General features: G+C 41.3%; 1 protein-coding gene across 1 annotated transcript; it reads right to left on the bottom strand.

Moving 5' to 3' along the window:
* Positions 1 to 4,529: 4,529 nt before the first annotated feature.
* On the bottom strand, positions 4,530 to 11,789 carry SRD5A3 (steroid 5 alpha-reductase 3). The gene is made up of 5 exons (XM_081924271.1): positions 11,551 to 11,789; positions 10,007 to 10,158; positions 8,289 to 8,483; positions 6,854 to 6,976; positions 4,530 to 6,639 (listed from the first exon to the last, which is right to left on the bottom strand). Exons 1-5 carry the CDS (start codon positions 11,748 to 11,750, stop codon positions 6,380 to 6,382), a joined length of 930 nt encoding a protein of 309 aa, XP_081780397.1. The 5' UTR covers positions 11,751 to 11,789; the 3' UTR covers positions 4,530 to 6,379.
* Positions 11,790 to 16,959: the final 5,170 nt, after the last annotated feature.

The raw sequence follows: 16,959 nt of genomic DNA, 5'->3' as shown, positions 1-16,959 counted from the left end.
CGCTTTGCAAAGAGAGAGAGCGAGAGCTGCGCTCGAAGGGGGCGGGGCTGGGGAGAGCGAGCGAGCGAACCTATCTAACCCTACCTGGGTCACGTGGTGCTTTCCCCTCCAACCCGCCCCATCCCTCTGGGGCCGCGCGACTCGTCAAGAATTCTGGTAGTTTAAGTGGGTGGGAAATAAAGAGCCGGGCGTGGAATGTAAATTGTGTACCTTGGGATCCATGAGATCATGGCCACTGGTCCCACCACCTCCTGGCAAATAGAAGGGGAAGAAATGGAGGCAGTGAGAGATTTTACTTTCTTGGGCTCCATCATCACTGCAGATGGTGATGGTCACAAAATTAAAAGAAGCCTGCTTCTTGGGAGAAAAGCAATGACAAACCTAGACAGCATCTTAAAAAGCAGAGACATCACCTTGCCAACAAAGGTCCGTATACTTAAAGCTATGGTTTCCCAGTAGTGATGTATGGAAGTGAGAGATGGACCGTAAAGAAGGCTGATCGCCGAAGAATTGATGCTTTTGAATTATGGTGCTGGAGGAGACTCTTGAGAGTCCCATGGACTGGAAGAAGATCAAACCTATCCATCCTTAAGGAAATCAGCCCTGAGTGCTCACTGGAAGGACAGATCGTGAAGCTGAGGCTCCAATACTTTGGCCACCTCATGAGAAGAGAAAACTCCCTGGAAAAGACCTGATGTTGGGAAAGATGGAGGGCACAAGGAGAAGGGGGTGACAGAGGACGAGATGGTTGGATAGTGTTTTCGAAGCTACCAGCATGAGTTTGACCAAACTGCAGGAGGCAGTGGAGGACAGAGGTGCCTGGCGTTCTCTGGTCCATGGGGTCACGAAGAGTCGGACACGACTAAACGACTAAACAACAATAGGGGATGGTGGTGTGGACCGTGTAGCAGCACATCATCCCAGGTCACTGTTCCTTCTGTCCTGGGGAACAGCAAGCAAGGTGCTTTCTTTGCGGAAAGACAGGCTTACAATACAGATAAGAAACAGCAGGGAAGACAAAGCACCATCGTCGGCTTAGGATAGTTTCTGAAAAGCTGCTCGAAGCAGCTCCCCGTCTCGTGGGGAAGCATTGACTCCGCCAGATGTTGTGGAGCTGCATCTCCCCCATCATGCCTGGCCGTTGGCCATCCTTCCTTGGGGCTGTTGGGAGTTCTAGGATGCTCGGCAACATCTGCATTCAGTTGCCCTGATCCTGTGAAGGAGATCTGCATCTTGTATGGCAAATAAGAGAAACAGATGTTTATGGCAAACTGTGGACATAAATGCACCTCTGAATAAGTACCCCGTCTATCAGCACCACACTCTTTTGCATGGAATGCACATTTTGAGGTGCTTTCAAATATGCATGCAAACAGATGCAGGCTAACAGTTTATTTCTTCGTCTTGGGTTGGGGTATTGTTGAGGGCTATTTGTTGGAGGGGATACTGGTGGATTGGTCATGTTGTGTGGATGCCTGATCATCGTCTTCCAAAGCAACTACTCTATTCCCAACTTAAAAATGGAAAGTGTAATTCTGGTGGTCAACAAAAGAGGTTTAAAGACTGTCTCGAGGCAAATCTAAAAAAATGTAGTATAAACACTGACAACTGGGAAGCACTGGCCTACGAGTGCTCCAGTTGGGCTTTGAAGACACTCAAACTCAGGACGCAAGGGAGAAATGTGCTAAGAGGAAGGCACGCTTGGAAAATCCACACAGTGATCAACTCCCGCCCAGAAACCAATGTCCCCACCGTGGAAGAAAGTGTGGATCCAGAATTGGCCTCCACAGTCACTTACGGACTCATTGTTAAAACAGTGTTTATGGAAGACAATCTTACTTGGCTATGAGTGATCGCCAAAGAGAAAGAGATCTGGAAATTGTTCAGTTTGGTTGTGTACTTTTTGAAGTTTTGTTTTATTATATATAACTGCTTTTATGTTTGCAGTTATGCGTTTGTTTTTAATATGTTGTAAGCCACCTTGAGCAGTTTTAACTGTGGAAAGGCGGCATACAAATAAAACGATTGATTCATAACTAGAACTGAATTATATTGCCAGTGAGACTTACCTCATGGTAAACACAGGTTGGTTGGGCTGCAAATTCTCTTTGGTTACTACTTGTAAGCAGCTACACAATCCATCTGCAAATGTTACTGTTTTTAAACATTTTGCTTAAATTGTGTTCTTGTTCTTTTAATTGACTTATTACCTATTACCTTATTACCTAGTTGCTATTGCTTTATACTGCTTTAATTTTGTGTTTGTGTATAAGCCAACCAGAGAGCCCATGTTATGAGGTGACAGTAAATCCATCAGTAATACTCTACCTACTCTAAAGTAGCCCCACTGACATCACTGTCTGTTCATTATTGTGATGAAGTATGCAGTTCAATGAGTGCAGTCTCAGCAGCTCCAACATTCTGGCTATGGAGTGCAAAGTGCTACGTTGACATAAGCTTGGTTACTTCAGCAACTTCCCTGACAGTTTATTTTGGAGACATAGAGTCTGAGTGACACACTGGATTGTTCACTTACTGCTGCAATACATTTCTGACCAGAAAGGTGGGTGGAGGATCCTTAATTTGTCGATGTCTCGTCATACATCTTTGCCTGCCAACCTTAGCCAAACAACTTGACAGAATCAGTAATTTTTTTCTGTTTACAAGACTGTTGATTTACACCCAGAAACAGTGCCAGGGATAAATAGCCTTGAAGCAAAGCCAGGTGTCCTTTTAGGAACGCAGCCCAGTTCTTGTTACTGGAAGTGCCAAATGTAAATGAGAATTAAATAAAAACAAAGCTGGGTTATTTTTAAAAAGTTATTGCATAGCAACAACAACAAAACCCCCAACTGTTACTGTTGTTCTTGTGCTATTATTAAGATTACACCACCTTAGACATTTGAGTTTGAAAAATAAAGAACACTTGGAAGCCATCTTGTTTTACTGTGATACTTACATAAAATTCAATAACTGGTTAACCTGAAAATCTTTTGGCTCAATCCTGTGGCAGAGTGTCCACATCATAACTGGGTGATGAGCTCATTTGACTCAACTGCATGGTATCAGATGAGCCTATGAGATGGTATAGATTACAGCCTGCTAATCACTACAATATTTAATATAACAAAATAAATGGCTTAACCAAACTATACCACATGCAGCAACTAAAAATTCCAGAGGAGCATTGGTCTTCAACTGGTCATTATCACCACTCTCCATCATTCTAGGAGAGGGAAAGGAAAGAGACAAAGTAGAGTCACTAGGTGTTTTGAGCCGAGATTGGAGAACTTTGGGATTTTTTTTGGACAAATTTAAGGTATCCACTTGAAATAATAAAATACTGTATTTGAAATAGTTCTGGAATACGTGGAAAGGGCGTGAGTTATTCTAGAGGCCTCAAGGCTCTATCCCAGCATCCTCATCAGGTCCTCAACCTTTTTAACAGCAAAATCCTTGGCATGTATACTCAGAAGTTCTGTTGAATTCATTGGGAGTTACAACCTTAGGGCACAATCCTATGGACATTTATTCAAGCAGAAACAGAGAACCCATGGCCTTCTATGGTGGGTCAGGCTGATGGGAATGGTGGTTCAGCATCTGAAAGGCCACAAGTTCTCCAGTCTTGCATGCAGTGCTTTTTGTGTGTGTGACAGTATTCACCAGTTCAGGGTACCTGCACCTTTCCCTTTCCCCCCCTGCTCATTGCAGCCATTTTGTTCTGGCACCCAACACACTTTATATAGAGTGTACAGTGGTACCTCGGGTTAAGAACTTAATTCATTCCGGAGGTCTGTTCTTAACCTGAAACTGTTCTTAACCTGAAGCACCACTTTAGCTAATGGGGCCTCCTGCTGCCGCTGAAGCACGACTTCTGTTTTCATCCTGAAGCAAAGTTCTTAACGCGAGGTAATATTTCTGGGTTAGTGGAGTCTGTAACCTGAAGCATATGTAACCCGAGGTACCGCTGTACTGGCACCTCGTTTGTTTGTTTTTTAAATCAAAAAAGTACTTCCTGTACTGTAGATTTAAGTATCTTTGTCCTGGGAGGCAGTTCCAAGCACAGAATTTGCACACAAGACCATAGTTTGTTCTCTCAACAAGATTCTCATGCTTCTGTCTGCAAGTGAAGTATATTGTTATTAATATTAATTAAATTTATAGAAATTCTGTGGGCCTAATGAAATAGCAAGAATGGCAAGGAGTGGGGTAGAAGCCCACACCCATCAGGACTGCTAGCTTCAAAAGGCAGGCCTTCAGTGGCCTGTGTAACACTTTGCTCTTTCTCATATGTAACAAACCAATATTGAATTGTGCAATTATATGCAATTTTTTATATAAATAATGCTGCTACGTGTTGCAGCATCCAGCTTTTCTTAACAGCACTTTCTTTTCCCCACCAGAATCAGCTCACAGCCTTCTGGGTACTCTCTGTATCTATGTGTTTTTTATTAAAAAAAAATACTTCCTTAAGTACTTTACTCTGCCACAATATTCTATTGTGGTTGAAGAAAATAAGCAGGACAGTATGTATTTGTTTCTTTCAAAGCAGACCAGTGGTTCAGGTTTTTATTAAATATGTAAATATTACATTGGGTATTCTACATACAACAGATGGATAAAATAGTATAAAATATACACCATCCATTTTAAATAGTTTTATAAAAACGTAAGTCATTGCTGTACCAGACAAAATTTGATCCTAAGAAAAGTTTGCGAGAACCAAATGTCTTTCCCTAGCTTTCTTGGGCTTGTGACATTATGAAGAAAATCTTTAAGCCTTTGCTCCCATGCATTCATATGAAAATAAATAATAAAATAGATGATAGTACAGTAGTACTATATGTTCAACACCCTGGTGTGAAAGACATTAACAGGGTTAACCAAGATCACATCTTCCAACAGTGAGTGAGTGTGTGTGTGTGTGTGTGTGTGTGATGGCGGGGGCTGAGTACATGTTGTTCAGATTAACAGTACTTAGGAGAGCACTGATGGGACCCCTGGATTTCCAAAAGCATTTTTTCAAAACCATTACCAGGGGTTTCCAGACCCTTGTGCAAGGAGACCCACTTCACTGTGAGCTGAAAAAGACAAACAGTGTAGCTGGAGTGAGGTAGAGCACATGAACTGAGCTACCCAGAACCATATTTTGTTTGGTTGGAGGAAACACGTATGTGAGGCTATTGGGAAGGCTTATTTTATGAAATGTCAATGCAGTTATGTAGCTTCTCAAGCATTAACAGGTTGCTGAAAGCATAAGATATTCTCCCCCACCAGCTTCCTTTTTTTTTAATTCAGAATTTCTAATCTTCACATTCTTAGGAAATAATTGTGCACAGCCATGGGCCTGCAATGATCTTCCGGCACTGTAACTTGCAAAATTGCATTGGGGCAGGAAGCCTGAACCCGAAAACTGTTGCATCACATGGCTGTGGTCTCCTTAGTTTTGGATCGAAACCAAGATGTGCAACTACATTTTCTATATTTGCATTGTTCTGAACACCTATGCGCTTATCTAGCATGGTTCACACAATGCAAAGTCTCCATTTAAACATAGGCGTTTGTGAGAAACACGACAATGTTATTCTCTGTACTACAGGGAGCAGTTCTCGCATACAATTTTCTTCTAAAGGAATGGCAGCAACAGAGTTATTTAATTTTCTAGGTTGCGCCTTGCCTTCAAGCTTTATAGAAGAAGCTGCAGTCGAGATTTCTGCTTCTAAATATTCAAACTCAAAATGAAAGGTAGTATAATTTTCAAGTGTAGAAAGGTGAACAGCCAATTTACACATGCATGGTAATTGTTCCAAGTAACTATTAGCAATGTGGTTCAAAAGAGTCCATTCACATACGCAGCGGCCATTAAAATGATTTTTCATCATTTCATTATTCAAATGATGTGCATGAATATGTGAATCGGACTGAAGGTGCAGCAGTTTCTTTCAGTTCTGCTGGCTGCACAGAACGAGTGCAGAAAAATAAATACATGTTCAATAGTACCGCCTTCACTCTTACTATGTAAATAATTCTTTCTCAATAAGGCCATATATAACAAATATGGCTTCGTTTGAGCATTTGGTGGGGGAGATGGACACACACAGAATCTCTTTGTTCTTTGATCTTAGAATACTCAGAAGTAAGTTCTGCTGTGTTCAATTGGCTTACCTGAAAGTAAGTCACTTTGAACTCAATGATACTTCCTTTTGAGTATTCATAAACTGGTTGTTTCCATATACCACAGCAGTTCATTCTAAAAACTAAGTGGTAAAAGGATTTCAGAACGATCTGCATCAATGCAGTTTTAGTCAAATCCTCTGCTTATAACAGCCTCTTGACACCTAGAAAAAGATTTCCATTCCCCCAAGTTAAGATGAACAGCCTAAAAAAGAAAGGGTACATAGGCTTTCCGACACTTTGGATACTGTTTGAAGTTGCTCAGGTAATATTCATGGCACAAAACAGCACTCACTGCCTGGCTGAAGAACACATAAGTCACAACTAGCCACCACGTTAAATTGTTAAACCCAAACATGACAGCCATCGACAGGTATATTAGAAGTTCGGCAAAGTAATGCGGACAGGACACAAACTCAAACCAGTCGCCGAAAGGAATACTGTGGTCCAAATTTAGTACTTTCCCTGAAATACCAAAAAGTAAAAAGGTGTTAGCCTTGTCTAGCTGAGGAATAATGTTGAAATACATCCCATTTTCACCAGCACTGATCTAATTTGTGGGTATTAGTGTTGTGGGGAAAGCAACAATACTTGCAAGATTATGGATGTGCAAGGTATTGTAACATTTTTTACCTGGAGGAGCAAAAGCTAGACTAGAACAAACAGCAAAATATCTTACCTGATTTATTTTTTCTAAGATTAGCTAGAATCACATGACATCTATGTTGATGAACAGAGGCCCAAATGAACATCAGGACTCCAAGGACGTGGTACCAGCAGACAGTCAGTTGGTGATCTTTCCCTGAATTATGCAGAAAGAGGGTATGTTTAGATGCTAAAAGAATCAGAATCTATATTTCTTCTAGCAGCTAGCTCAGGCGTTTCTCCCAATTGCATGTCTCATCTTGGATGACACTCTTAATACCACGTTCAAGATACAGGAGTCTCAAATTCTTCTCTACAGTCCTTATTCTAAAGATCTGGCATACTGTCACGCTTATAGTTTCTATGATATCCCCAACTAACTAAAGAGGCAAAAAATTAAGTAATGTTTGAGCTAGGAGGGCTGGCAAATCAACACATAAAGCAGGAATGGGAAACCTGTGGCCCTCCAGATATTTCCACCAGGTCCAGTCATCATGGCCAATGGTCAGACATGATGGAAGCTGTCAACCCTGACTTAAAGGAACATTGCACAGAAGTGAAATAAATTCTTAAATTACTGCATATTTCTGTAGATCTGATAACTAATGGGGGAATTTTTCATAAAAAACAAATGAATTTAATAAAGCAACAACTTACAGACACAGCAAATTTAATATGGTGTCCTTCTGTGATTCATCAACAGGAACAAGTTTAAAATCCCAGCTCTGCGGTATGTACTATCCCAGAACTCACACAGGCAACAGAAATCTCTCTGTCCCTGCCTGCTCCCGATTCTTGTTTGAGTCAAACCCCCCCCCCCCAAAAAAAAAGAGAGCTAAAGGCATTTTACCCTGGTCTACAATAAGAGAAACAAATATTTATAAAAACACTTATGGCATAAATTCACACAAAACTACATGTGACTTTGTGCCACAGAGTTCTACTTCAGTAACTATTTCAATCTAGTCTGCAAAAGAGTTATGCGTAAACTAAAAGCTCACATACTGATTTGTGAACAGAAGCTGGCCCTAGTAAATGCATTCTTTATTATCCTTGTGATTATGTTTGACCTGTGGCTTCCTACATGGAACAAGTCTCTGCATTGCTAGTATTTGGGAACTAAAAGAAATGGACACCTCAAATTTTAAGGTGAAAAGATACTTATCTCTAAGCTAGACCTATATTAAAAAAACTGAATAAAAATACTTTTGGGCTGGTTTTTCAATGGCAAGCTACATCCCAATGTATCTCAGAGTAAGATGTCCCCAAACCAGATCAAGGATTTGATGTTAGGAGTAGTTTGTTACTCTGGATTTTTCATTTGAAAAAAAGGGGGCATTTTAAAATCCTTATAAGTTGATAGATTTCTATACTCTTATGTTCTATTTTGCTGTGTGTTGACCAGGCTTTAGCCCATAGAAAAACAAAGAAGCATTATATAAGATACTGATGCTAAATAAGAGACTTACCTTCCCGGACATTGGTTGGCACTTGACATAACAGAGTTAAGCCCAGCAGAACATAGTAACAGAGTCCAAAGCAGTACTGTACAATATGGATGACACCTCTTGAGAACACACTGATGTGAAGACACTCTTTTAGCCGTCTACAGCTGTTTAACCAGACAAAGAGGCAAACCAGGAAAACAGACAAGGATTCACCACCTAGAAATCCAACACAGGTTACGGTGTAAAACAACTGCTCTTTTCACCAGACACGTCAGATTCTCATTAAAAGGCAGACGAACAGCAGGATCAAAAGAGAAAGTAAATGCTTGCAAAAACAAGAACTCAGACACATTGCATTATGTTCGCATGCAGAATTCCAAGAACTTAGCAATATCGGCAGAACCATTATTGCATCGGGCACTTTCAAAACTGTTCATTTACTTTAGGAATAATCTGGCTCATCTCGTCAGGGCAGCGAATAATGTATTTCGTCATAATTGCAAAACATCCACCCACTATGAGATTCAAGTGTAAGGCTGCTCATCTGAATGATCTAGGTGGCGAATTTCTTGCCCGTGAAAAGCTAATGTGTCTGATACAAGGGTCCCACCCTAGCCATTTTTCAGACACGCAAGGATTTTCTCTTTTACATGAAGGAACATTCAAACAAAAAAATGCTCCACCTGCATTCTCAAGTGGTACACTTCCAGGAGAACCCAAACCTTGAAATGTGTGCTCAAGGGAAACTTGCATCTGTAAATGATAGGGGAAAGTAAAGGAAGTCGTTCTACTGCCAGTGGTGCAACTGTGAAGTTATGTTAAAAAATTATAGCATGCACTGATATACATGTTCAGGGGAAATAGTTTTGAGTTTTAAGACACTGTTTAAGTGGAGCAGATAGAGACCTGAGGAAAGGATCCCACTAGGAGAAAACGGGGGTTTTATTTTTCCATGACAAGCAACAGTTCATATGATTCTCGGGTGTCTCAGGAGCTTTTGAAACAGAAACAGTTTTGGCCGCACTATATGATGACCTCTGTTGGGAGGGCGTCTGGGGAACTGTGACTCTGTTAATTCTCCTCAACCTCTGGGTGGCTTTTGATACCACTGACTATGAAGTGACTGCCTCTCCCCATATGAACTGATCTGGACCCTGCAATCATCATCTGAGGCCCTTCTTCATGTGCCACCCTCCTCCACGAAGGTCTGAAGGGTGGCAACACGAGAACGGGCCTGTTCTGCAATGGCTCCCAGCTTGCGGAATGTTCTCCCCAGGGAGGCTCGTCCAGCACCTTCATTTCATATCTTTAGGAACCAGCCAAAAATGTTTCTCTATATCCAGGCCTTTGGCTGATTAAATATTCTATGGTCTTTGAAATATGTGTGTGTGCTACTGCTTTGGTTTTTTTTAATTTTAATGTAGTTTGCGTTCTCATTTTGTCTTTTTAGGTTGTGAACCACCCTGCGATCTTTGGATACAGTGGTACCTCGGGTTACAGACGCTTCAGGTTACAGATTCCGCTAACCCAGAAATAGTACCTCGGGTTAAGAACTTTGCTTCAGGATGAGAACAGAAATCGCGTGGCGGCAACGGGAGGCCCCATTAGCTAAAGTGGTGTCTCAGGTTAAGAACAGTTTCAGATTAAGAACAGACCTCCAGAATGAATTAAGTTCTTAACCCGAGGTACCACTGTATACCAATTTAATAAATAAATAAAATTCTCAGGAGTCGACACACCTCCATCTTGGTCCTGCGATACTCCATCAAGAATGCTGAGGAAGTCCTGAAGCCAAATAGGGAAGGGCCTTGACAGAAGATAGCTTTGGAGAAGCAACAGCAGCACGGAACCGTTCCAGATCACTGACACAACATAGAAGTGGTAGAACCACCTGTAGAAGGAAGCACTGACAGTTTACTGTTTTATTCCATACAACCACATTCCCTATATTCTCATCTTCTGTTGCCTTTCCTTCATTTGCCATGGGCGACTCACAAAAATATTTTCCCCAATACTCCCTTCCTTCCTTCACTAAACTGCCAGAGTAATATGTTCATTACAGCAACTTTCAAAACACCTTTTTGTCATGTTTACTGGCTTTCCCCATTTAACAATAGGAAGCCACACACCCACCCAGCCTAGAATTAATGTTTTAGTTCATGCCTTAATTTCAGAGAGAATGAGATTGGCAAGAACATATACTGAATTGAATGACTATTTCTAGAACAACAGCAGACTCAAAACATAATTTTAAGTTCGTCCACATTGCTTGGAAAGATGTCTTGGGTATTTTTTTTCATTATTCTGCCTGAATAAGAAATTACAATTCCGATTTTGTTCATTTTGTCTAAAACATACTGCATGGACTGAGACCGTATGCATCTTACTCAGGAACAGGGTGGATAAAAATAATGATTTCAAAATTATTATTTTTAAAATGGATTTTTTTAAAAAATTTAAATTGGATATTTAAAATAAAATGCTTTTGGAGGAAAAATCTTTCTAAAAATAGTTTTCTATTTAAGTTACATTATAGTCCAAAGGCTATTCAGAGGAAATAAGGATTTGGTTTGAGTTTTTCATGTGTGCTAAAACTCAGAATAAGGTATTTTTTTAAAAAATGTTTAAGCACATCAGTTAACAAACATGGATGCATATGCTATAATGTTATTGTTTTAGTTAAATAGTTTAAATTGTTATTAAGGAAACGATTACTTTTCTCCTTCCGATAAAGTACAGCAGAAAAGTTGTCCAAATATAAACAGTTAACTCATTAAACCCCACCATCATTTAATAATTATCTGCCTATGTATTTCTAATAGTATAACCAAATCAGTAATTTTTGATATAACTGTAAAAACTACTCTGAAAATTTATCATTCCAAAAACGAAACTTTCATCTGGTTGTAAACAGTAAGATTATACCAGGAAAAAAATGAGTCTTTCTGTTAAAAAAAAATGATTTAAATCAAGTCTTACTGACTAGTGCTTTATTTTATATATTTTTTCATTTTTTATTATTGATTTTCCAATTTTTTAAAACAAACATACATCTTTACTTAATCCAATCTTAGTAACACTGTTAAGTGACTTCCTCACTGACTAGTGATTTAAACCGATTTGATGTAAATAAAATCCACCCTGCTCCGGCATTGCAAGGGGGCCGGACTAGATGGCCCTCGGTTCCCCTTCCAGCTCTACAATGCCATGAGTCTCATCAGGCACTCTGCACATGCCCAGGAACACTGCATTGACCCCCGATTCATAGGGTCGCTTCGGTCACCTCTTGGGCACGTCGAAGAGCTGCAGGTGGGGCGGGCGCGGCTGGGAGCCGCTCTTGGTCTTGCCGTAGCGGAGGAGATCCTGGAAGACGGCCGCCAGGCTGAGCGAGGGGCGCCCGGGAGGGGGCTGCAGCCCAGGCAGCCGCAGAGCCAGCAGCGCCGCCAGGAAACTGGCAGCCAGCACCAGCCACAGCCCAGCCATCGCTCCAGCAACTGCGCAGCCGCAAAAGCCAACCAGACCTCTTGCTTTAAAAAACCCTCACACTTCCTTATTCGTTCCCTCTCGTCACATGGTGCGGGTTTTTGTTTTTTTAAAGGACGGACACCAATCAGCTCTTGCCCCTCCGCCAACCAATAGACATGAGCGGTGTTCGTCACCTCGAAGACTACACAACTGCCAAATCATCCATTGGACCCGCCTCTAAAAGCTTTACATTCGCTATTTGTTTCGTTCGCCGTTCGGTTTTTTAATTGGCTTTCCCATTGGTCACTCACAGAGTGAGGTAAGGTCACGGCGGCTCAGCTCATAGAGATAGGTAAAAGTGAAGAGCGACGTAAGCTGTTTCCCGTATTTTGAGGGTTTATGCGCCAAGTGAGAGCAGGAAGTTCTGTCTTCACTACTGCTTATTTTTTAAAAAATTTCAACCCGAGGAAGGAAAAAACAACCAACAACTTACAAAGAGGTGCCCTCCATCCTTATTTTATTTATTTAACCAGACGTCACCTCTTACCTGGTTTACAAGAAGAATCAACATTATAAATAAAATCAATGTTTAAAATCAGCATCAACTAACGAGATTGAAATGTGTCGGAGTTTCTGGATAGCTGCCCAGAGTAGCTGGGGAATCCCAGCCAGATGTGTGGGGTTTTTATTATTATTAGGTGGGGTATTGTTGTTGTTGTTGTTATCATTATTATTATTATTATTTAATAATAATAATTAGGCTTGCCCGGACAAAAATGATTTCAGCAGCTGCCAGAAAGAATACAGGGAAGGCACCTGCTGGTGTTAATAGGCAGGGAGTTCGAAAGTGTAGGTGGTGCCACGCTAAAGCAAACAAAAACAAACTTTTTTTTTTGAAGCGTAGAACAAGTATTGTGTGCCAGTTCTACAGACTGAAGTGGTCAAGCAGACTACTCTCCAATCCTGCTTTCTGTACTCTGCAAGTAAGGTGTGTGATCCCACATGTTAAAAGCATTCCAAGCCACTAAAAGATTTTATGTACCAATAGTAACCTTGAACCTGGCCCCATAACGAATTAACATCCAGTGGCAGATCTCTTGGGTACAGGTGTCCTACGCTGAAAGGGTCTCAGCCACTGTGATTCTGCATTAGCTGCAGCTTCCAGATCAAGCGCAAGGGAAAGCCCCACATGAAGAGCATTGCAATAAGCTACTCTTCAAAACCCCTACCCCTGTTTCTTTATGTTTTGCCTGATGGCAACCTGCACTTTAAGTCTTTGTTTTGTAAGGGATGTGTTTGGAAAACTCAATATTCCTGAGAAGATGGAATATTCTGATCCGCCAGCATTCAATGAATGTTTCCTGTGCATCTCACATTGTTTTAAATGAGCCCACTTTCCTTCAGCCTCAAAAGGGAAGTCCTAATAAGTGATAACATTGCATGTGGTATAGACACCTTTTCCTGGGACAGTCCTTGCGGCTGAGATGAATGGTGTTCGTATAATGTACGCTAAAAATAAGTCTTGTACTGTTGTATGGTGATGCATAAGTGACAATACACCTTATGCCTCACCACTAGATGGTACCAGATCCCTGTCTTTAAATTTTAAAAGGAAGCTAGTATCTCATAGAATTTGAGAAATAATTGATTGGTATCTGTTTTCTGGAGTCTAGTTGCTGTGGACTTTCATTTGATCAGATGATTGGTAAAAGCAGTCCTTTGATGGGGCTCATCCATACTTGTCTTTTGTTTCTAGGCACAAGTCTGAGCTTTAAAGCTCCGTGTCTGAACGGTTTTATTTTTCCCCAGGAAAACCTGTGTTTCACTGTTGAATCAGAGCAAACAGCAGGTGGGTTTTCCATGGATTGCTGTCTGCTCCAATTCAGTGGTAAAACACAGGTTTTTGCAGAGAAAGCACTAGGATAAAAAGAAAAGAAAAACCTTGTGTGGACATGGAGCTTGAAAGTGTGGACTCGTGCCTGAAATGCACAGTGCAAAAGGAAGTTTAGGTGAACTTGTGCATTGATTCATCATTAAACACCATAAAATGTACTGTTGGCTAAATATTGTTTTAAAACCTTTACTAAAAACTTTATAGTAGCACAGTCCTCTAAAATACTCTGGCTGGGATCCAAAGAGCCAGTTTGAGCATGACCAATGCAATTTTTAAACTATTTCCCCTGTAAACAAGAGATATCCAGGCATTTGACAAACTGCTTTTGAAACTCTTTTCAATGTCAAATGTGTTTTGCTGTGTGTGACATTGAAGGAGGGGGACTGCTGCTCAATATAAAAGCCCCCATAGCACCCTTTGCCAACCAGATGCTCTCCAGATGTCTTGGACTACAATTCACATTTGCCTAACAACAACTACAACTACAACAACCATTTATTTATTATATCATGCCCATCTGACTGGGTTGCCCCAGGCACTCTGGGAGACTTTCAGTAAACCACAGTAAAGCATCAAACTTCCCTAAACTTCCCTAAACAGGGCTGTTTTCAAATGTCTTCTAAAAGTCAGATAGTTGTTTATTTCCTTGACCTCTGATGGGAGGGCATTCCACAGGGCAGGCGCCACTACTAAGAAGCCCCTCTGCCTGGTTCCCTGTAGCCCCACTTCTCGTAGTGAGGGAACTGCCAGAAGGCCCTCGGAGCTGGACCTCAGTGTCCGGGTGAATGATGAGGGTGGAGAGGCTCCTTCTTGTATGCAGAACTGAAATTCTGTGAGGGAAGAAAATCTAAGTTGCTCTTCTCCCAGTATTTAGTTTAATAATTTCGTACATTTTTCTTGTAGTTGCTGTAGAAGGAAAACCTGTGTTGACTGAAACCTGTGTTGTTATCAGTAGGTCAATGGATCAGGAATTTATTTTTTACAACTAGCTTTAAATTATGCAGATTACAGAGGGCAACTATCTCCCCTTCCCATTACTAATAGCAGTGGAGGTGGAAGGAAGTTAATTGCAAAAACCTCAAGACGAGATAGCATTAGCCCCTTGCCCCCAAGCACCCCAGCCAATGCAATTCCTTCCCCCGCTTTTGCAATAAATCTTGACTGCTTTCAAGTTTATATCCAGAATAAAACATAGAGTGATCCAATCATGGGTCTCATTCCCACCATCAGTTCTAGCTTGGACCACAGTATGAGTCCTTTGGTACTTTACAGATTAACATTGCATCCTAAATTTATGCAGAGAACCTTTAGTGGAAAAGGGAATTAAATTCTAGCCTGTGGCTTCTTTCCTTGCAGTGCTAGCAGAGACTAAGGATCAAATTAGACATGGTGTTAAAAACTTGCAGGTTTTAAAAATGCAAATTGCATGGAGGTATAGGATGACAAATGGGATCAGAGCAGGCATGGAGTTAAATTCCCTCTCAATGCCTTCTCTGATCTTATGAATTATAATCCCACCCACCTGATGCAATTCCTTTTTTAAAAAAACCCCCACAAAACCCTGCATTTTAGATCCTAAGATGTATTCAGCAGCCTACGTCCTTGTTGTGGCAAGTAGCTAGTTTTGGCCTTAGAGTGTCAGGTTGAGTGGTAGTGGGACAAATCCAGTCCTGTTTTCACAGTGACCCTTTGGCAAGTCTATAAGTTACTCCTTTTCCCTACATACTCACATTTTTTACACATACACACCAGTGCATTTGGATCTCCCAAGCACAATTACACAACTGTTTAAAGATATATGTATATACACAAATTTGTGTGACCACACGTTTATGTATTTACTGTCAGAAACACTCCTTTAACTCCCATGTGAAAGTTGGAGCTGCCATAAGGAGGAGATGTTTAGCTTAGGGATTCAGAGCACAGCTTGATTTATACAGGGAGAGGTGCTGCTCCATTGTGCTGTTATTCTGCTATCAAAATCCACTGACAATACTGACAGAACATCTAGCGACAACAACCTAACTCTTTGATCCCTCCTACTTTAAAATTCTGTCTAGAAAGGAGAAGTCTCTGATAAGGGCAGCAGTTCATACACAGAACTGTAAACCTTGTGAACTTATCAGCTAGATGCATATGATCCTGCTAATCTTTTTGTGAAATACAGTACGGAGAGGCACCAAAAATGTCACTTTCTCCACAAGATGTTGCAATCACTCACAAAGTCCTTAATTGCATAACCCCCCCCCCCCTTGGCCCCTCTCTGCATATCAATATACTTAGTTTTAGCAGCAACAAAAAACTGGATTATGGATCTTCCCCAGTGCTATTTTTCTAGGAAAAAAGGTGCCGGAACACACCATGAACACCCTGTTTGTTCTCTTATAATGGCAATTGCACTCACCTGAAAGGTGCCGGAACTGAGTTCTGGTGAGTTCTGTCTAAAAAAAGGCCCCTATCTTCCAAATATTTTTCTACAGTTATTGCAGTAAATACTCAGTTTGTCATTCATACATGACATGGATCTAGACATCTTCCACCAAAGACTATCTTCTGTTGTATGAGTATCTTATTTTCTCAGCACCAAATGATTTTTTTCTTGCTGGGAGCTTATCAGCGGGATTCCTTTTACTTTGTGTGACCTCTGCCCTGGACACTCAAAAATGACAGTATCTGGTCTTCACAGAATATACAGGGGGAGGAGTGCTAGGGAACTTGCTGCTAAGAAGGTGGCTTGATTCAAGTTGATACCTTTGTTGCTGTTTGTGTTTGACAAAGAGAAAAAAAGAGCAAGTACCTTTCCTTCCAGAGGGATGTGGGTGGCGCTGTGGGTTAAACCACAGAGCCTAGGACTTGCCGATCAGAAGGTCGGCAGTTCGAATCCCTGCAATGGGGTGAGCTCCCATTGCTCAGTCCCTGTTCCTGCCAACCTAGCAGTTCAAAAGCACGTCAAAGTGCAAGTAGATAAATAGGTACTGCTCTGGCGGGAAGGTAAATGGCGTTTCTAGTTCACTGCTCTGGTTCGCCAGAAGTGGCTTAGTCATGCTGGCCACATGACCCGGAAGCTGTATGCCAGCTCCCTCGGCCAATAAAGCAAGATGAGCGCCACAACCCCAGAGTCGGCCACGACTGGACCTAATGGTCAGGGGTCCCTTTACCTTTACCTTTTTACCTTTCCTTCCCCGAAACTGCATTTCCTAGAGGTGTGAATGAACAGCTTTGCCCAATTTGTTTCTACTGTCAAACACTTAAGAGCCACACTAGATGTAACATAATTATATTTCCTGGAAAATTTCCCTTAGTTAAAAGCTGGTGAGAGGCAAGTAAGGGGGA

This window comes from Podarcis melisellensis, assembly GCF_964234715.1.
Source record: "Podarcis melisellensis genome assembly, chromosome: 9".
NCBI lineage: Eukaryota > Metazoa > Chordata > Lepidosauria > Squamata > Lacertidae > Podarcis > Podarcis melisellensis.
Note: the sequence above shows the minus strand (reverse complement) of the source record. Positions and strands in the feature narration are given on the sequence as shown.